A 23,078-nucleotide genomic window follows, 5' to 3' on the forward strand; every position below is an offset into this window, starting at 1 on the left:
TGGTCCCTCTCAGGACAACCTCCTGGGGGCGCTGTCATCTGCCATTGGCCCAGGGATTCATCAATTTACATTGAGTGTTTATTCCTTACACTACTAGAGCAGTATTATACAGACTGCCACTCTGTGGGAGGCCAACCCACCACAGATCATTAACTCCGCCTACAGAGTACTACAATTGTTAAGCTCCTCTCCTTTGGCGGAGTAATTCATAACTGGTTGCCAACTCTCTAGCGGACATAACAGATTGCCAACTCCTCCTATTGGCGGGGTGATTTATTACAAATCGCTAACTCCTAGCAGCAGATTGATAACAGATGGCTAACTCCTCCCTCTCCTGGAGGAAAGCGATAACAGATTGCTAGCTCCACCCCTCTGGGGAGCAGATTTACAACAGATTGCTAACTCCTCCCTCTCTTGGAGGAGATTTATAACACTTATAAGCATTTGATTCTGTTATTATTTGTGATAATTGTGGGTGGATCCTTGGGCCGGTGGCAGATGACCACGCCCCTGTGGGAAGATCCCAAGAGGGGCCACCGGTCAGGCTCCGAGTTGGGAGACAGACACACACTAAATCTTTTATTAAACTGTATAGTGAACCACCAGAGGTGGCAGTAGTGAGCTGGAAGAGCCCGGCTGGGCTGTAGTCCCTCAGGCACTGGAACAGTGATCCCAGAATGGCTGAGTATAGAGAAACTGAATATAGTGAGTAGGCAGAGTATGCAGAGTTCAGGAACAGAACCTTGATGGTAACACTCACACAATAGTTTCTTGAAGCAGCCCAGAGGCTGGAATGGAGTAGGCCCTTGAGGAGCGAGTACCTGGTTCCAGGGAAAGCTCTGAGAGAGAGATGGTAACTCACTGGTGTTGTAGGTAGTGGTGACTTCCTGGCAGAAGTAGTATTCGGTAGCAGGTCTGGGAACGTGGGCCCTCAAGGAGCGAGTACCGGTTCCAGACTGCGACCTAAAAAGCAAGACAGAGAGCGAGGCCCCCGAGGAGCGGGTACCCCTGGTAAGTACGAGGAGGCAGAGTAGCAAGGTATGCAGAGAGTGAATCCCATCTTCAGCGATACCTGGAAGAATCCCCCATGCTAACTCAAATAGCTAGCGAAAACGAAGACCTTAAGTATCCGATAAGGATGACGTCATCTCAGGGGGACGTCCCTGAGGTTCATGCCACAGCTGGTACTTGAGTCGGGGCCGCGCCACGCGCGCGCCCTTAGGCTTCCGGAGAATATGGCGGAAGGCAGCGTCTAGCCGGTCCAGGAACGCCGGAGGAGGTCGGCAAGATGACGCTGCAGCAGCCAAACTTCCATCAACCAAAGAGGGGGTCGCAAAAGAGGTAAGGTGGGCGGAGTGGAGACGTCGGGCAGCGACGGTCGCAACAGATTCAGGATGTTGGCACCCTCTGGAATTCCACCTACCTGACGATGCAGAGATTAGTGGAACAGCAAACATCTCTTCATGATCTGGCTCTAGAAACATAGATAGCTGTGGATCACCCCTTGTATCATCAAGATTGAATAGTGATGAGGCAGCTGATACAAACCCTGAAACTCTTCAAAGATGCTATGGAGAAACTGTGTTCCAGAAGAACCACCTTGAGTGGGGTCATCCCCTCAGTAAAAATATTCTGGAGGAAAATGTACAGGTTTTCCATGAGTTTATGAACTCCTTGCAACAGCAGGTACAAGTTAGATTGAAACCTCTGACATAAAACAGTACTTTCTGCCACTGTGCCTAGCTGCTATGCCCCAGATGTACCACCCTGGGGATCTTGATGCTTCCGTGTTGTTTGCTGTTTGGATCCCAGTGTAATTCTTCTACACTACTACTTTGCTTAACTATCATGCCCTAGATGTATGACTTCGGGGGTCTTGCTGCCACTCTGCCTAGATGCCATGTCACACATTGTGATCCATGGGTGGAAGGGAGTCTCGCCTTCCAATCGCAGTGTCTCACATGCATGAAAGAGGTACTGGCAACTAGGGTGCATGAAGACGAGTTCCAGAGGCAAAGGTACTGTGGGGATGTAGTGCAGGAAAGAGTGGTCACCTTGGAGAATAGTGCAGGCAAGAGCAGCACTCTGTCAGCTCGCACTTCCTCCCCACCTCAATTCATCAAAGCCACATTGTACCTTGAAATGTCTCTCCTGACACAGGCTATAGCTAAAACAGCTATTAAGAAAGACCTTTGCCCCACCCAAGAAAAGGAGACCCCAGCAGAAATTTTCGTGAAATGCTAACAGAGCCCATCAAGGACATGGACACAGATGTGCTGGATTTATGTGCACATAAGTCCATGGTCTGGCCAGACCTGGTCAAGGTGGCTCAGCATTATCTTTGCTACTCACGAACCAGCATACCTAGTGAACTTGTCTTCTCAATGGCAGGGGGCATTGTGAACCCTCATCATTCAAGGCTGGTGCCAAAGCTGGTCTTTCTGAAAATCAATCTACAGTTGCTCGGCTTTGCAAACTTTTCATGCAAATGACAAGACAACTGAAAGCACCTTGGAGGTCTTGCTGCCACTCTGCCTAGCTGCCATACCCCAGATGTACCACCCTGGGGATCTTGATGTCTCTGTGTTGTTTGCTGTTTGGATCCCAGCCTTGTTCTCCTACCCTACTACTTTGCCTAACTGCCATGCCCTAAATGTATGACTTTGGGGGTCTTGCTACAATTCTGCCTTCATGCCAAGCCCTTGAGTCTACATCTTGGGGGGTGTCTTTATTTATATATATATTTTATTTATTCTTTTTATATACCGACATTCGATCTGAGATATCACATTGGTTTACTTTCAGGTACTGTAGGTATTTCCCTATCCCCAGAGGTCTTACAATCTAAGTTTTGCACCTGAGGCTGTTGCCACTGTGTTTTGTCACCATTCTCCTGATGAACCACCTTTGTGGTCTTTCTGCTATTCAGCCTGGACAACATACCCCATACTTTACACCTTGGGGGTTTTGCTGCCACTCTGCCATACCCAGCTGCTACATTTTGGGATCTTACTGCAATTCTGCCTTGCTGCCATACCCCTGACTCTACACTTTCGGGTGTTCTTGCTATTGTGAGTGACTGCTTTGCACCCCTCATGGTGTCTTGGAGTCTTCATGCTACTCTTTCTGCTGCTTTGTCCTTATATCAATGTCCAGGTTTGTGCTGCTTTGTTCCCCCTTCATAGTGCCTTAGTTTGTTCATAACACTCTAGGTGCATTTTGCCCCTTTCATGCTGCCTTTGGGAGTTCATGTCACTGTTATCGGTGCCTTCTTCACACTCTTGATGCTGTCTTCTTTGGTGCCTTGGAGAACTCCTACCGTTACTGACACCCTTTTGCCCCTTTATAGTACTTTAGACTATTCACAGGCCTGGCGCAACCAGGTGGGCGCATTTGCACGAGGCAGCAGACCTGGGAGGGTGGCAGTGGCAGGAGAAGCCATGGGGCCGCCAGCGGCCAGAAATGAAGAAAGGCTGTGGCAGTTTCCACTTTTAGCTGCGTATGTGCGCACAGCTTTCCAGCTCCTGTGCCCCCCCCCCTTGCTGTGGGGCCAAAAACGGAGTAGCCCAAGGGGTCTTGGTGGAGTTCATCCCACCATGTCCTGAAATTAAGGGAGAAGGAGTCAGGCGGGGCCATGATGGAGCTCATCCCACCATGGCCCAAAATGAAGAGGATAGAGGGGCCCGTAATGGAGCCCATGCCACCATGGCCTGGAGAAAGGAAGCTACGTGTATGTGAGAAATTGTGTGCATGTATCTGTGTGAGAGCTTGAGTGTGTGTCTGTGTCAGAGCTTGTGTGCATGGGTATGTTTTTGTGTCTGTGAGAACTTGAGTGCATATATATGTATTGTTTCTGAATGAGAGCTTGCTTGTATGACAGTGTGCTTGTGTGTGTCTGTGTGAGAGCCTGTGTGTGTAATTTGATGTTTCTACTGTTTTGAAATATTTTATTGTTTTTTTGGGAAATGTTAGAACATATTTTATTTATTGGATTTTTTTATTCATCAGATGTTTTGAAATATTGATTGGGAAATTTTGGATATTCTATTTGTTAACTGGGTTGAAATATTTATTCTTTTTATTATTATGATTTTAGTATTATGAGTGATATTTTATATTTCTTGATTTTATTTTTTAATGTTTTATGAAGAATGGTAATGTTTCTGTTTTACCTTTGTTGCTCTGCTTATATAAGCTTGCTTGTTGTGGGCTCCAGTTCAGTTCTTCTTAGCGTGTTTCTATTTATACTTTCTGGTCTCTTTATTCTGTATTTGGTCAGGATCTGTCTGTGTTCTCTGTTGTGACCGAGGTGAGGTATTTTGCTACCAAATAATTTATCTGCAGTGATCTATAGCAGTTTGATTTGTTGTTTTCCTAATAGGAAGTGTATTGGTGTTCTAGGGCCTGATGTAATATGTGCAATGTTAACTTTTCATAGATAAGATTGTTACTGTTTGAGTGCTGGCAGGATTGTTTTGATATGGGAGGTTTACTATATTGCAATGGTAATTCCGTTTATTCATGGCTGTCTGAGGGCCAAGCCCACACCCAGCACACATTACAAAAAATGTAATTCCATAGGAGTTCCAAGTGTCTTTTTTTTTGCAGGATTTCCTGGTTGGCACCACAGCTGTGCATGTAAATATAATATGCATGTTGTAAGTGATATTTGTGCATTTTATATACCGTCGTTCCAAAATCAGATCACAACTGTTTTCAATATCAGTCTCTGGTTGCTGGGTCAACATTCCCATTTCGTTTCAATGCTCATATTCTAGGTCGATATAACATCATATACGGTACTTTTGAATGTTCTTTTTTCCTGCAAAATCTGTTATAAATGCATAATTGAATTGTGTGTGTGCGTCTGTAGAGGGGGTGTGGGGTGTGTGCAAGACTGTAAGATTTGCTTAGGGTACCTAATACCCTTCCCTTGACCATGGATTCCGTTTAGGGGGGATGTCAGTTTTTAAAAATAAAGATTACTGGAGGGAGCTGGGCTTTTTTGGATGGGTGCTGGACAGAGACTGAATGATGCGGGGGTGGGTGGCACAGCACAGTAATTGTTCTTGCAGGGTAGCAAAAACGCTAGCCCTGGCCCTGGATATTCATACCAGTTTTGTTGCCCCTTTACCACAGTCTTGGTGCCTTGGAGTTCTTCTCCCTTCTGAAACTGTCTACCAACAAGTTTCATTAGAATTCATTAGAAAACCCCAATTTTGAATCTGAAGATAGGCTTCATTGCTTCCCCCATTGACTTTAATAGTAAATGAAGAAACAAAAATTGTTTGGTTTTTTTTTTCATTTGAATCTAATGAAATAAATGGAGGTGACTTACAAGTTGAATAAACAAATGAAAACAAAAATTTGCCTCTGCCCATGCCTAATGTTAGTGCCTTACATTGTCACCAACTTATGGTGTCTTCAGATCTGAGATGAATGAACACATGAGGTGGTATAGTGAAAAAAAGAATTTTATAGCCTTTAGAATGCAAATTTTAATTTTATGATGATTTTAGTGTATATTAATGTAGGTATTCCATTTTAGTCTATTTTATGTAATTTTGTATTAAATTTAAATTTTATCTATACCGTTGATACTTATGATGTTCCGATTTTAGTATTTCAGTATTAATTGTTTAGCTGCATTTAATTATTGTGTTTTACTGTTAAGTTTATTTATTGTTAACCAATATGATGGAACTCCGATATGTTGATACATAAAAATAGTAAAGTATAAACTTTTCTCCTTGTTCCACAATCTCTCAATGTTAGTTATCACTGCTGGGACAAATAGATGGCTGAATTTCAAGGATAATAGAATGGCAGCTTAGTCCTGTGCTACTCGAGATAATGTGGGCCCATGATCACTGGATGGCCTAGCACCCTTCTCACCTGCCCCCCTCTACTGGCCTTGGTGAAAACTGTAATCAGCTGGGGGGACTGGGGGAAGGAGGAGAGGAAAGTTTGTTTGTCTCTGCATTTTCAAACCACACAGCATGAACTGGTTGGCTTGGGAGGGCATGGAAGCATGGGAATGTGGGAGGTCCTGGGAGTATTTATAGAGTATTGTTCTTGGTTATCCTTTCAGTGGTTTTTGTTGTGTTGTAGCTGGGGGGAGGGGTGCGGGGGTACCTGAGCTTGTCGATACATGCGGAATTGTTGGAACTGCATCTGTCAGAGATAGTGTACTATGAGATGGGTGTCTCGATATGACCCCCTCCAATTGTGGGCTCCTTGCTGACTGTGGAGGATGCACAGTGCCTTGTTTGCCTACTGATTGAATGACCTGGGATACAGTATCTTGCTGGGCTGTGGCAGATAAACTACTGGGACAGATATAAGGTGGTGGTTAAATGAACTTGTGCAGCATGTGACTCGGATACTGTGTGGCCTTTGACCTCCAACAGTTTGTCTGTATTTTGTTCTTATTGCATGTACAGTGCATGTGTGAGAGGATGGGTGCAGTGGAAGACACATCATCCAGGGTGCCCTTTATCTATCTATCTACCCATCCATATAAAAAGGCATGTGCTGGTCACACTGTTGTGTCTGTCAATGGCCAATAGGTGGTGCCCTGAACAGTGGCAGGTACACTATGCAAAAACAATATGCTCTGTCTGCAAAGCCCTGTCTCTCAGGCACCCACACAGGCTCTCGCTCTTTTTCTCTCACATACCCACAAACATACACACAGAATACATTAAAAGAATATTTATCTTTTTCACTTTTATTTGGTTTTGAAAATTTACATCATTTGTGAACCAGACAACCCAAGCAACGCTAGGTACTTTTTGCTAATATGATGTCTACAAAAATCTCTCTCAAGCTCCCATACACAGGCATAGGCAAGCACACTCTCAGAGACACACATAGACATACATGCTTCCCACACACACTCAGATACAGACACAAACAGACTCACATACACACATACAGGCTCCCCTAAACATACATGCACACTGGCTCCCGCACACCCATACACACACACAAACTCCCACTCATGCGTGTGCACACACACACACACACACACACACACACACACACAAAAAGGCTCCCACACACACACACACACACACACACACACACAAAAAGGCTCCCACACACACACACACACATACATACACACACAGAAAGGCTCCCACTCTCTCACACACACATACATACACACACAAAAAGGCTCCCACTCACACACACACAGGGTGTCTTTTTTAGGCACTGAGAGACCCCCGTCTTCAGCCACTGTGGGGTGGGGGCCATGGCAGCCCTCTCCTTCTTTGGCGGGATGTGAACTGCGGTGGCCATCCTGCAGGTCTCTTCTTCTGGTGTCAGCCAGCCCTGATTGTGTGAGCTTGAGCCCTAAGTGGGTGGGCCATGTCCCATCCAGGCCTATGGCCTACCCAGGCCTGCCCATAGCTTCACCACTGTTTATTTTATTTATTTAAAGATTTTTATATACTGACATACACTTTGAGTATCACATCGGTTTACATAGAACATGAACTTGGCATCAGGGAGCTTTACAGGGAACTGTTGTGGACTGTGAGCTGGTTAAAAGACAGAAAACAGAGAGTAGGGCTAAGTGGTCAGTTCTCTCAATGGAGGACGGTAAATATTGCAGTATCCCAGGGATTTGTACTGGAACCAGTGTTTTTTAATCTTCTATAACAATCGCTGTTTAGTGCTCTCTAGAGCTGGGTAATAAGAGATGTCTAATATGTGTCAGTGTAGTTTATAGAGAGGTTCCTGAAGTTTGTATGTGCTTGCTGTTAATCACTTAACAAAATAAAACAATATTTATTATTTTCACTTTTTGTTTGGTTTTAAAATTTATAGCTGTTATGAATGAGACAACCCAAGGCACTTTTTGCTAGTATTATATTTTAAATGTTTCCTTTAGCCCATTATTATCTTGAATGCATCTTATTCTCTATTTGTGAGATTTTTAAAGGTTGTACCACTTCCCTTAATGTTTTTTGGAGTTGATAAAATGTATTTGTCAAATACTAGTCCCTGTGGTAACAGATTCTCCTGCTAGTTAATTGTCTGCAGTGGGAATTAGATGTCCTGAACTGAAGGTGAGGGAATCTCACAGAAGTTAAGAGCCAATTATGGCACTTCACATAAATGCTTGGGGTTTTGTTTTTTTTTTTAAAACATTTCTCCAACTGTGAACACAAGCAGGCCTTTATTGTCAAATATCACCCGCTGCATCTTGCAGATAATTAAATGGGAGAAATATTTTTTTTTTTCTAATATTATCAAAATGATATTGAAGCCTCAAAATGTTCAGTGGACATTAGAATTACAGGGGGTTGAGTAAAAGAAACGGAGGGGTGGGGTTGCAGGCTGAGTGTTCGTAATCAACTCTTTTTTTTCTTTTTTCTTGGGTTGTAGCCTTCACTTCTGGGCCTTCTGCCTAAGATCTAAGAGCAGGGTCTCTAAGCCATGCTCTGAAGGCATCCCTTCTTGGCCCTTTTGTTGAGACTGAGAGCCTGCAGAATATGAGGAGGTTGTCCAGTTTTCTGTGGTACTCTGATTCTACTCCTTTGCTGCAGGGGTTTCCCGATTTTCCCTATATGGAAGTCATATTTCAGGTTAGCTAAGCCATTTTGCTTAGTCTCCACAACAGTGTGATATGCATCTGTACATTCTAGGCTGTGTATCATGATTCAAGGTCACTCCAGTGTTGCCACGCAATGAAAAACTCATGAGGGTAGCCCCAATGCTTCTAAGTAAGTGGGTATAGGTCAGACAGAATCTATTTACAAATCTTAATCTCAGAAAATATTACACGGCTTTTCAGCCAAATGTGACTTTTCAAAGTACATAATTATTTGAACTTTATGTATGTTTTCAAGATTAGGAGCAGGTAACAATTGTATGTAGTTCTTTAAAGTTCTGCTTAGTGCTAAAGTGGTTCACTGAATGCTATAGGTGGTGTACCACTGCTGTATATCACGGCATTTCTTGTACATTATCCTCCCCTCCCATTCCCACAGGCCTGGAAAGCACTTTCTTTTTAAATTATTTTTCTAAATGGCACAAATGACAATACGTCAGCCCTAGGTCACTCCCAAATAAGTGCCATAGGGCAAATGTTGTTGTCATTCCAAAACCTGGGGAACAACGTCTGCTGGCAACTAGTTATTGATCAATTGTTCTATAGGGTCCTTGAGTTCCTTATTCTATACAATGGATATCTCCGGAAGTAAAATCATCCTTAGCTAGTTTCTGTAAGAACTTCATTATATGCGATCGTGTTTTCACTTTCTAATTGTTTTTAAAATGATTTTCAGAAGAATTTGAAGACAGTGTGCCAAAAACCATTTACATAGGTAGCCAGAGATTAAGGTATGATTCCTGCCCAAAATACTTGGGAGTGTCTCTAGACAGAACCCTGACCCTCTGGGAACACCAAAAGGGAATAGTAGCAAAGGTCAAATCCTGAAACAATCGGCTAGCCAAGCTTACTGGATCAACATGGGAGCTGTAGTTACAGCTGTTCGAACCTCAGCCCTCAATATGATACTCAGCTGTAGAGTACTATTCACCTGTCTTACACAAATCACAACATACACATCTTGTTGACATCCAGCTGAATGCAATCCCAATAATCACTAGAAGCTATTCCCAAGAAGGGGAAAGGCATCCTTCTAGGTCAGTGTTTCTCAGCCGCTGATCTATGGACTGGCAGCAGTGCCCGGCAGCATTTTTACAGGTCTGTGGCGTGGCATTCGTTGCAAGAGGAAGTAGATCTGCACTGCTACCACCCTCTGCAGCTGCTCAGGTACCGGCTTTCATCTGCCCTAAACCACCAGCTTAAAATGCCCTGGCAAAGGCTTTACTCTAGGCCCCACAGCACTGTCCATTGCTGCTGCTTCTGGGTACGGGGACAGACTTATGGCACTCTCTGGCTCTTCACTGCTTCTTGCAAAAAAAACAGCTGATTGGGCCAGAAGACTAAAGGTGAGCATTGGACTCAGCTGAGCCGCAGACTGCCTTCAATCTGGCCAGGAGCTGAATGATTAAACTGAGCTTCTCCATAGTAACTAAGAGCTCATCGAGCGAGATGTTACTCCCTCAGCTTCCTCCTGCAGACTTTCCATAGAAAACAAAAAACTAGGAACCTCTAGAGGGATTACTCCAAGCACATGAAGGGTTTCTCATGTTTCATCGAGGGCTCGGTGTATTGAGTAAAGGAGTAGACACCCTGTTATAAGGACTGTCCCAAAAACGTGTGAGAGCATCTGGTCACACTGTGACACATGGCTATAAAAGAAATGGATCAGATTTGTTTGATATGACTGTAAAAGCCATGCTTCCTCAGATCCTGCAACCTGCTGGTTTCTTCACTGTCCTTTCCTTGAGGAAAATATTTGTTAATTTTCCCACTTCTGACATCAGACTAAGCAGACTGTAGTCTCCAACCTCTTTCTTAGTACGACTTTTAGGAAGAGGTATGGCATCTGCCTTTCTCCAGTCTTGCAGGATCACTCCAAAGCTACATTACTAATAAGAATGTAGGCCTACAGTTGTTACTCTTTTTTTTTCTGTTCAGTTTGCTAAGAATCTCTACTCTAATGGTGTATTTTCTTTCATAGAGTCTCTGTCCTGTCCAACAGGCCATTTGTGTGGCCTTGATCCCACTGGGCCTCTCTGTAGTTGTTTTTCTTCAATTGCAATCTGTCATTTCATTTTTCATTTCAGGTTTGCGTGCTCCTCCCTTTAGCCCAGGATGACAGCTGGAAGCCATTCAGACCAAATTCATCTCCTTATATGCCATTCTGTCACCAAATCTCACTTCCCCATGTGTCAGATATGTGTCTCAAATTTCACATATAACTCTAGTGTCTCTTTCTCATGCATACAGACACACATTCTGCTTTAATCACTTTCTCTCGCTAAGCCTTTACTGATGTGGGGCCTCCTGCATTCACCTTCAGTTTGACATGTCTGGTTCTACAGGCTTGTCTTCTCTTTGCATCTTCAGCACAATGGTTTTGTCAGTAATTAGAATTTATCATGCCAGTATCCACATACTAACTCATTCATACTCTCACATACTTCTCTGTCACTTGAAATTATACACATTAAATAAATAAGAGCCAGGTCCAAGAATCAAGCAGTACCAAGTACCAAATCATTCATATAGTGAGTGAGAATGTACAAAGGATTTCCAATGCACATAATTCTCTTATTTGTGCAGGAATCACTCAGAAAGTGGGCTGGATATCTCAAATAAACTGCATTTAATAGCTGCTGCATGCTCATTTTATTCTCTTTTTATCTGCAAGCTACAAAACTTGTCAGCAGTGATTTAATAAATGATCAGCTAGATATCAAATTGTATAGTAGCCTGGTTATTGAACATGGTCTAAGTAATACATTCTATAGCTGGTAATTTTATTTGATTTGTACTTTAAAAAATATTCTATGAGATACAAAAGATTCAAGTCACATCAATAACAATATCAGACCAAACAAACTAGAGTGTTTTTATTCCTAAATCCTGTAGATTTGCAAATAATTATGTACAGAAGCTTGGTCGCTGTGGGACAAAGTCATCTATCCCCCAGAGTCAACCTGCATATCAACTTTTGCAGAATGAGAAAAAATTGCTGTAGATTGACTATTTCCAAATAACCAACTATTTACATGGCTTGGGAATTTTGCAAAGTTGAAGCCTACAAGATCTATGATTGAGCAAAAATTGTGTGATGGAGACAATTATCTTTTCATCTAAATAGAATTTTCTCTGACAGAATTCCTCAGGAGATATTACAGGTCAGGTTCACATGCAGTAGTGACAATTTATAAACCATTTGTGGGTTTTTGGAGAATTGAGAAATATTGTGATAAGGAAAGTAAAACTGAAGAATGCCATTGCATTGAGTTACAGTATATACGGAGGTGGACTGTACTTCATTTAGCTTATTTTTTTGTTTCTTTTTTTTTTGTTTGTTTGTTTCTGTTTTAGGTATCCGGTCATGGGACACAAACCTGATCGAATGCAACCTGGATCAAGAGCTTAAGCTTTTTGTATCTCGGCATTCAGCTCGCTTTTCTCCTGAAGTTAGAGGTGAGGCCTTTTACTTTTTTTCTTAAATGCTACATAATAAAAAGTGAAATTTGTATAAAGGATTTTAAGAACTTGTATGGGTTTGTTTGTTTGTTTTTGCATGGGGTTTATACCTCCAAGAATACACTTTTATTCTCAAAGATATACTCTTGTCAATACACTATACTCTGAAGCCAGATAGATGCAGATGTTAGCATTTCATAAACAGGCATGTTAGATTGCAAACTTATAGTTGTGTAACTCCGATGGAGCATCTTTCAAGTCCTAGAGACAAAAAAAACAACAAAAAACCCATAAATTAGTTTTACCCATATCTGAGGAGCAGTTTTCCTACTCCTTCACTCCTGGTTGGTTTTTTTTCACCATACTGGACTGTGTGTGCAACCTGGATGTAATCTGCTTTGAAGTGCCTGAAAAGGGTAATATTAATCAAAGAAATATAAATAAACAGGTACCAAGTGTGAGCACTAGGGATGTGAATCGTTTTAGGACGATTAAAATTATCGTCCGATAATTTTAATATCGTCTTAAACCGTTATGGAACACAATACAATAGAGATTCTAACTATTTATCGTTATAAATCGTTAGAATCGTGAGCCGGCACACTAAAACCCCCTAAAACCCACCCCCGACACTTTAAATTAAATCCCCCACCCTCCCGAACCCCCCCCAAATGAGTTAAATAACCTGCGGGTCCAGCGGCGGTCCGGAACGGCAGCGGTCCGGAACGGGCTCCTGCTCCTCAATCTTGTTGTCTTCAGCCGGCGCCATTTTCCAAAATGGCGGCGAAAAATGGCGGCGGCCATAGACGAACACGATTGGACGGCAGGAGGTCCTTCCGGACCCCCGCTGGACTTTTGGCAAGTCTCGTGGGGGTCAGGAGGCCCCCCACAAGCTGGCCAAAAGTTCCTGGAGGTCCAGCGGGGGTCAGGGAGCGATTTCCCGCCGCGAATCGTTTTCGTACGGAAAATGGCGCCGGCAGGAGATCGACTGCAGGAGGTCGTTCAGCGAGGGTTCCGGCGCCTCGCTGAACGACCTCCTGCAGTCGATCTCCTGCCGGCGCCATTTTCCGTACGAAAACGATTCGCAGCGGGAAATCGCTCCCTGACCCCCGCTGGACCTCCAGGAACTTTTGGCCAGCTTGTGGGGGGCCTCCTGACCCCCACGAGACTTGCCAAAAGTCCAGCGGGGGTCCGGAAGGACCTCCTGCCGTCCAATCGTGTTCGTCTATGGCCGCCGCCATTTTTCGCCGCCATTTTGGAAAATGGCGCCGGAACGGCAGCGGGTCCGGACCGCTGCCGTTCCGGACCGCCGCTGGACCCGCAGGTTATTTAACTCATTTGGGGGGGGTTCGGGAGGGTGGGGGATTTAATTTAAAGTGTCGGGGGTGGGTTTTAGGGGGTTTTAGTGTGCTGGTTTTGCGATTTTTCGATTTTTCGATTTTTCACGATTTTTCACGATATTTTACCCCCCCAAACGGCAACAATACGATTCCCTCCCCCTCCCAGCCGAAATCGATCGTTAAGACGATCGAGGACACGATTCACATCCCTAGTGAGCACACATGGCAGCCAACAAGCACTAAGCGTGACCTACAGAGAGAAGAATTGTATTGGGTGCCACCTGCTGAATAAAAAGAACTTCCAAGTGTACCCGCTATGTCAGTGTTTCCCAACCGGTGTGCCATGGCATATTGGGATACCTGATCAGCTGTGCACGGAAAAGTCACAACTGCCTGATGATCAGATGCAGGCCAGCACCTGGGTTTATGCTCTTGTCTCCTGTTGCTGCAAGGTGCTATCAGCGGTGGGTGCTAAACATGTAGGAGCTCTTTTCTGAGAACACGGGTAGTCATTCATGCCTCCATTTCTTAAGCTACAACTGGAGCCCAGTGTGTGGCAATAAATGGGCAGCTAGACCCCGGTTTCTGCAGCACACACATTGCAAGCAGCACGGCCTCTACTTCCTCCACCTGAGCCTCTTCCTTTGAGTCCTTCCAGCCTCTGGCCTATCCCTCGGCTGAGTGAGACAGGAAGAGGGTGCACTGAGAACTGGATGTGACTTAATTCTGAGCGCTGGGAGCAGCAGTATGGAGGAGCTCTGGCAGCCACAATGCAGCAGCCAAGCTAACTGAGTGAACTGGCTGCCTGCATCACACCCTTACCTTGCACTTGTATATAGAGGAAGCAGATCTATTATGATGGGTCCATGTGTGTCTCTGTCCCCTTCCTTTGTTTTACATTTTGGAAGAGGGATTGGTGGGGCTTTTATTCCCTAACTCTTCTTTTGGCCTTATGAGTCCTTTCTATGTCTGCACGGCCTGCTCCATGGAGGCTGGTGTGTTAAAGTAGGCGTGCCTTCGGCTTGAAAACGTTGGGAAATGTGTCCTATGTTACCTGTAAATATTACACCCTATGATCGCCAGAAGGAAGCTCTCTTTGGCACAATGCAAGTATTAAGAAGAATATTAGCAGCAAATTTGAGAGACTGAGCTCATACCCAGCATTCCTTGGTTTACAAGTGAGGTTCATTACTATCAACACTAACCGATTTGGAGTCACTAACCCAGGACCGTTGCTGGCATTTTTGCTGACTCATTCCTAGTTTCCATCTCTCCCCACAACCCTGATATGGAGAAAATATTTTTTAATTAAAACTAACCCTTTAGTAAAAGGTTAGATTTTACTTCCAGTGCATAATGCTACATATGCAGTATAGCTATAGAATAATACATAAAAAAGATAGTGGTGGTAGCAGTCATAGTACAGGGGTAGCCAACTCCAGACCTAGAGAGCCACAAACAGGCTTGTTTTTCAAGATATCCTCAATGAATATGCATGATAGAGATTTGCATGCACTACCTGTAATAGTAGGTCAAAAGAACACCAAGGTATATTAAAGCCAAGATATATAAAGGCCTTATTGGGAGTAGCTTATATATCCTAAGACAGAATTGAGCATCATTTACTAAGTGCTTCATGATATAATAACAATATAGCAAACCAGGGTGCACCTTCCTCCCTGAGATGAGATACATTCTGTGCCATTGCAGCTACATGGTCTGTGTCAAAGCAAATTACTGTATGAGTTATAAATATAATAAACTCAGCTCTCCTCACACTCAAAATGTATCTCTTAAAAGGGATCAACAGACAGAGAGCTAATGTAGTAACAGGGAAGACTTTACTTAACCTCATTGTGGAAATTGTGGAGAGTTTTATTTACATTACGTGCAAAAAAAAAATTATTTCGAAAAATTATTGTTCTGGTTTAAAACTCGGGGAATAATTTTGACTTCTTAAAAAAACCTGAAGATACAGCTGCAAAAACCCATGGGTTGTGTTAGATCTTCAAAAACTGTATTGTTGAGTGAAATATTAGTTATGGGCTATGGCAGTGCATTATTAGGTACAGTTTGTATTTCCTCATAGCTTTCATTCTTGACCAAGGAGACAGTGCAGTACTGCTCCCTCAGAGAATCACCTTGAGGCTGAAATTCAGCTCACTTAACTGGGATATTCGGCGGTGCAGACGCACCACAGAATATCCCTGGCTATCTTAAAGTTAGCCAGATAAATATATCCGGCTAAGTTTAGGACAGTCCTATGGCACGACCAGAGTTAGGTGCATTGGTTATCGGAGTTAGCCACATATCTTATGCGGTTAACTTTGGCCTGCGCCAAAATGCCTCCCGACCACCCCCGAATTAATCGGCTAGAATTCAGCTGCATACGGCTTTAAATATCACTGGCTAGCCATTTAGACGGATAACTTTTCACTTATCCAAATAAATGGCTTTTGAATATTGACCTTATATCTGACCAATATTATTTTCAGAATGAAAATGTTTATTTTCACTTATATGACACTTTTTAATGGGAACCTCAACCTCTATAGTATACACTGAACATTTGGAATGGGATAATTTGCAAGGCAAGCCTGTCAACAGTCGTGTTTTAAATCCCTCTCCTTGAAGGTTTGCTTTTATAAAACGTATGTTTTCTTGCAAGCCTAGGTAGCACCATTTTGGGCCTGATTTTCAAAAGTATTTCTGCCCATAAATCATGTTTTTTTGCATGTGAATCAGCTGTTGAAAATTGCCTGAGGTTTGTATGAGTAAAATTTAAGGGCAAAAGCGATTTTGCTCATGCTTTTCTGTGTACTGCAAAGAAGCATTCCCAGGGTCGTGGCTACGAGTGGGGAAACCATTTATGTACATATTTTCTACTTCGTTTTTCGAAAGCATGCATGGAAATGCACTTGTGCACATTTACATTGGCATAAATGTGCGTGTATGTGCCACACAGAGGTACCCATGTACTTGCTAATTTTAAAAGCGGACTTACATGCTTTCTACTTTTTACATGCAGGCTTCAGACCTATGTGGGCCATTATAAATTGACCCCTCCCTAGGTCTCAGTAGGTTCCTTCTCTGAATTTTGTGATGTCACTTCATCATTTGAGATTGACTCCTGCTGATAAACTCTAGATCACTAAATAGCTATAAAACAGATGTATACACTTTCCAACAGAACAGAATTCATTTGATATCATAAAACTTGCTAATGTCCATAAAAAAATTAGGTTTCCATTGTAAGATCTTCTGCAGATCTGTTTTAAAGTTGTTTGGCTTTACAGTGAATGGCAGGGAAGCCTGGTGTTGGTGGTGTGATGTCAAGAGAATTCAATGGAAGATCCTGCTTTGACCTACAAAAATTCTATCCAGGCTTGCAAAAACCTGTGAATATAATACACACAAACCAAGAAGGAAAAGGATTCAGACACACGTGCATGATATTCATTAGGGATGTGAATCGGATCCGATATTGGATCCGATTCACATCCGATATCGGATCCGATTCACATCTATAGAGATGTGAATCGGAACCAGAATCGGATCCGATATCGGATCCGATTCACATCCCTAATATTCATCATAAGCTAAAGAGCAAAATGCTTGTGATTACTGTATGCATACAACTTCTCTTTACAGTAAAGGGGCTGAAAGTTAACAAATGTTTTGCTTCCTAGAAGATATATGTGGCAGAATGTATTACTGGGGAGAGCAATTTTCAAAAGCCATTCACCCAGGTAAATAGACTGTCTGGAAACTACCCACCTTGTAAGCAGATACAAGAAGGAAAAATAAAATAGCTGGGCTCAGTGGTGGGGTTAGGTCTGTGTGGGCAACAACAGACGTAGTTTTGCATTTTCAAAACTTTGCAGGTTGGTTTGTTTTTTTTTTTTTCAGGGAGAAAATATCGGCAGAAAAATAGACAGGGCAAATTTATTTTATTTATTATTTTTATATACCGACATTCGATCTCAATCGAGATATCACACCGGTTTACATTCAGGTACTGTAGATATTTCCCTATCCCCAGAGGGCTTACAATCTAAGTTTTGTACCTCCTTTACCCCATGCAGTTTTCAAAAGGAAAGAACATGCGTGCTTTCCTTGTAAGAAATGGTGCAAAGCACTTGAGGAACAGTACCTGCAAGCTTTGCAACAGTGCAGGCACTTTTGGAAATTGCCCCATGATAAATATTGTGCAAGAATTCCTGGAAGGGCTAAGACTTCAGTTTGGTATAATTAGGGGAAGAGGGGTGCAGGTCTTAGGAAGGACCATGCCACATTAGAATGGTGCTGCACATCACAACCAGAGACTTTCAGGAGAGCCTTTTGGATTGGTTATGTTGAAGCACCACCAGAATACTTTCACAGGTAAATGAGGGTAAAAAAAACTTGCTATAGGAAAGTATATAAAATAACTTCTTATAAATCTCTGTACAATGAGAAACCTTAATATAGTGCCATTCCTTATGCTGTGGCATTATAGCATGCTGAAGTAATGTATACAGCTGTAAAAACAGTTGGAGAAATGAAACCATACTGGAGCATATTGTAGCTTGCTTTCACACATCTTGCAAGAAAGAAAATGCATTGCCTGAAAATGACCTCTGGAGAGTATTTCATCATTTCTGAAGTGCCATCTGAAAGAAATTCTGTGCTCAATGAAGCTCAGTTCATGTAGGTGGGTGAACAGCATTGTCAGCAGGATGTGATATTGGCATTACTCTTGTTGAATATTGGATGTCACAGGAAAGAAAGGAGAGAGCGCGTTATTCAGAATCCATTCTCCATTCACAGTACCCAGAAATGAAGAGGTGAAAACGATATTCTGTATAGTCAGTTCAGAAACCAATGAGTTGTACATCAACATTGATGGAACAATCATGGATATAGAAGTTCAGAAGGTCCAGGGATTCTGCCAAACATGTCAGGTGAAAGCTAATGTAATAAAATGTGCCTTTGCCACTAGCGTAGGATGAAATGATGAATTTAGATCAAGGAAGAGTGATCGATGTGATATAAATGGATTTCAACAAAGCTTTTGATACGGTCCCGCATAGGAGGCTTGTGAATAAAATGAGAAGCTTGGGAGTGAGTGACAAGGTGGTAGCATAGATTACAAACTGGATGACAAATAGAAGACAGCATATGATGGTAAATGGAACCTACTCTGAAGAGAAAGCAATGATAAGAGGAGTGCCGCAAGAATCGGTATTGGAACTGGTTCTGTTCAATGTCTTTGTGAGCGACATTGCAGAAAGGATAGAAGGTAAAGTTTGTCTTTTTGCAGATGATACTAAGATCTGCAACAGAGTGGATGTGCCGGAAGGAGTAGATAGAATGAGATGTGATTTAAGGAAGCTTGAACGGTGGTCGAAGATATGGCAGCTGGGATTCAGTGCCAAGAAGTGCAGAGTCATGCATCTGGGGTGTAGTAACCCGAAAGAGCTATATGTGATGGGAGGTGAAGGGCTGTTGTGCATGGAGCAAGAGAGGGACCTTGGGGTGATAATGTCTAGCGATCTGAAGAAGGCAAAGCAATATGACAAGGCAATAGCTAAAGCCAGAAGAATGCTGGGCTGCATAGAGAGAAGAATATCCAGTAAGAAAAAGGAAGTAAGAGTTCCCTTGTACAGATCCTTGGTGAGGCCTCACCTGGAGTATTGTGTTCAGTTCTGGAGACCGTATCTCAAAAGGGACAGAGACAGGATGGAGCAGTCCATCGAAGGGTGACAAAAATGGTGGAGGGTCTCCATCAAATGACGTATGAGGAGAGGTTGAAGGACCTAAATATGTATACCCTGGAGGAGAGGAGGTGCAGGGGAGATATGATACAGACCTTCAGATACCTGACAGTTTTAATGATACACATTCAACAAACCTTTTCTGTTGGAAAGAAATCAGTAGAACTAGAGGTCATGTCATGAAACTCCAGGGAGGACGACTCAGAACCAATGTCAGGAAATATTTCTTCATGGAGAGGGTGGTGAATGCCTGGAAGCCCTTCCGGTGGAGGTGGTGAAGGCAAAAACTGAGAGAGATTTCAAAGGGGCATGGGATAAACACTGTGGATCCCTAAAGGCTAGAGGATGGAAATGAGGAAAAGAGCGCATGATGGTAACTTGCTGGTGTGGCAGTATCTACCCTTAACCATCAAGCCTTCATACTGTTGATACAACTCATTATTGCTCTCTGCTTTAAAGGCAGGGGAAAAGAGGAAAAGGAGAATTAATTTTACACAGCAACCAACAAGGACATGAATTTTACTGTCTGGGAAAACAAATAAGCATGGGGGTAACTTACTGATGTGGCCTTATATTTGTGTTGTAATTCCTACATTGCTTTCTGCTTCAACGGCAAGAGATAAAGGGGAATTGGACTCAGACAAACCAGCAAGGGCCCTGACTTTACAGTTTGGGAAAATAAGTATGGGGGGGGGTAACCTACAAGGCAGATGCCACCCCCTGATGATACCTTTATGGGGGAGACCTGTATGGCACAGCTGGTGCTACCATAAGCTTGCTGGGCAGACTGAATGGACTACTTGGTTTTTTTCTGCCATCATTTCTATGTTGCTATATGTTTCTATGAAAAACAGCTCATTAATACTGATATTGAATGGAAATCAAATAACATTGCTTACAATTCACAAGACAACCTCTAATACTCCCGGATCATCATTTAAAGGGGCTGGCATGGCCTGCAGATTCCCTGCCCCCAGCAGTGTAAAAGTCTCTTGGGGTCTAGTGAGACCCCTAACATCTACTCCCCACCCCCCAAAAGCAGCCAAAGATGTTAAAATTAGAAAGAGAGCATGTCCCATTCTCAAACTTCAAATACCTAATGCAGTTCAAACTGACCTCCCTGGGCCCCTTCCCATGCTAGTCGACCCCACTGGAATCCTCCCAAGCCACTTACTTAACGTTCTCTGGTGGCTAGTAGGCTGCTGGTTCAACCCCTAGGTATCCGGGTCTGGCTGCCCCATTGTCAAATTGGCATTGGCTGGCCTCAGGCAGACGTTTGCCTGTGAATGTAATCTATTTTGAAGTGGCTGACCGGTCACAAAAGGCATAATATAAATCAAAAATCTAGTTACATTATTTGCCATAAATTAATTATTGCTTTGACAATAGTGGGGCTGAACCTGGATACTTAGGGAGGGTTCCGATAACCTAAACATTTCAAAATACATGGAACAATAGTTATTCTTGTATAAGAGTTGATATCACCCGACGAAGATCTCGTTTCACCCGTTGATGCGGGCTTCCTCAGGGACTACCTCTATATCCACGCAGCTCTATCATGTTGAAGTGCCCAAATCAAACTTCTAATATCCCGATTTAATTATCACAAATATTCTTCTTAACAACTTGCTCACAAGCAAAAATTCCACGTCTAGCATAGGGTCCTATAAAACACATAAATCACTTATATTAAACATTTTATAAACCCACTCTTCACTGTAACCTATACTAGAGTCAGCTGAATCAGAAAACATACCTTAATAGCAACATTCCACCTATAATTACAATGTTTCCACTGCTTGTAGCCATCCGCTACAGTCTGTCTTAAATTATTGCTTAATATACATTGTAGTCTTCCAGACTTGTAACAGTTCCAGCTCACCTTCCTTCTTCATCTATAACCAATTAACATAAAACATCACAAATCGGCTTTTAACCCCCTTACTACTTTCTTTTTTAAAAAACATAACTCCCCCCGTATACCTAAAAAACTAAGCACATGATGGCGGCCCAAAACGCCGAAAGACTACCACTTACCCATTGAATATCACATAATGGTGGCTCAAAACGCCGAAAATCTACCACATACCCAAAATATTTCACATCGACTTTTAGCATTTCATATCACCGGATATTGAAACATTGTCAAATAATTCAAGCATTGCCGGGGTTCGAAGAACCCCCAATTTTTGCTATGAGGAGGGGTATTAATATACGATCCCTACTATCCAGGGTGGATACAGTTGAGACACAAGATCAATGGGGCCAACATAAATGCACTGGATGTTCAGTGTGTGAAAATGTACTGGAAATTCAAACTTTTCAGATAGCTCAGCGGAAACAGCCTTTTGTGTTGAGAGGGAACTTTACTTGTGATTCTTCAATGGTAATCTATGGCATTTTATGCCCGTGTGGACTTTTATATATTGGATATACTACACGTAAAATTAGACTAAGGATAATAGAACACAAAAGTAGACTAAGAATGGGTAAAGAAGGGGCCCCCCTGGTGGCACATTGGGCTGAGGCAGGGCATGCTATAGATCAGTTGAGATTTTTTGTTATACAACAATGTCAAATAAATGCACAGGGTGATGTAACACATATTTTGCATAAGATTGAACAGAAATATATTTACCAGTGGAACACAGTACAACCATGGGGTTTAAATGAGCTGTTAGAATGGGAAGCATTCTACTCATGAGAATAATTTTTGAATATTGATTAGTGGTAATGTGTGTATATCATTTATGATGTTATACAGAGAGTTATCAGAATGTGCTTTGAAGTTGGCATGGTTGTGCTTGATCAAGTATGGTATGATTAATTGATAGTGTGATATTCATTGTTTGTATCTCAACCAATCGATTTTGAAATAAAACATTTTTTGTTTGTAGTATTAAGATTAGTTTTGGGGAGATCTGATTGGAGGGCTAAGGTTTTTCAAAGTGACGATAGAAAGCCTTGTGATTTATAGCAATATTATAAATTTTTTAGATGTTGCTAAAATGCGGATGGTGTTTGTGCACGGCAGTAGGTTTATTGGTGATTAATGATTATTGCATTTTTTATGGTTTCAATACCCGGATGTAGTTCGTGTATGGCATAAGGTTTGTAGTGCGAATAAAGTTTGATGATTGCATTACGTAAGTAGTGAGTAACGATCCTGATTGGCAGAGTCTAGGTTTAAAGGGACGTTTTGAAACAGTGAGGGAAGAAGCTCTGCATGGCGTTGTAACATAGAAAGAGATATTTGGATCGTGTTTGCGCGCCGGTGATATGAAATGCTAAAAGTCGATGTGAAATATTTTGGGTATGTGGTAGATTTTCGGCGTTTTGAGCCACCATTATGTGATATTCAATGGGTAAGTGGTAGTCTTTCGGCGTTTTGGGCCGCCATCATGTGCTTAGTTTTTTGGTATATGTTTGGTATATGTTTTTTAAAAAAGAAAGAAGTAAGGGGGTTAATAGCCGATTTGTGATGTTTTATGTTAATTGGTTATAGATGAAGAAGGAAGGTTATAGACTAAGAAGGCTGGCAGAGCTGGAACTGTTACAAGTCTGGAAGACTACAATGTATATTAAGCAATAATTTAAGACAGACTGTAGCGGATGGCTACAAGCAGTGGAAACATTGTAATTATAGGTGGAATGTTGCTATTAAGGTATGTTTTCTGATTGAGCTGACTCTAGTATAGGTTACAGTGAAGAGTGGGTATATAAAATGTTTAATATAAGTGATTTATGTGTTTTATAGGACCCTATGCTAGACGTGGAATTTTTGCTTGTGAGCAAGTTGTTAAGAAGAATATTTGTGATAATTAAATCGGGATATTAGAAGTTTGATTTGGGCACTTCAACATGATAGAGCTGCGTGGATATAGAGGTAGTCCCTGA

At 42.4% G+C, this 23,078-nt stretch overlaps 1 protein-coding gene across 3 annotated transcripts in view; it reads left to right on the forward strand.

Annotated features, from left to right (window-relative positions):
• The window catches only part of MAP1B (microtubule associated protein 1B), a 361,790-nt gene that overhangs the window by 101,776 nt on the left and 236,936 nt on the right, over positions 1-23,078 (forward strand). For all 3 annotated transcript variants that reach the window (XM_029574634.1, XM_029574615.1, XM_029574624.1), the window contains exon 2: positions 11,981-12,082. Coding sequence is in view for 1 of the 3 variants with exons in the window: in XM_029574615.1 (XP_029430475.1) it covers positions 11,981-12,082 (102 nt within the window). In the remaining 2 variants the exon portion in view is untranslated. The remainder of the gene's footprint in view (positions 1-11,980; positions 12,083-23,078) is intronic.

Source organism: Rhinatrema bivittatum, chromosome 1 (assembly GCF_901001135.1).
Source record: "Rhinatrema bivittatum chromosome 1, aRhiBiv1.1, whole genome shotgun sequence".
Lineage (NCBI taxonomy): Eukaryota > Metazoa > Chordata > Amphibia > Gymnophiona > Rhinatrematidae > Rhinatrema > Rhinatrema bivittatum.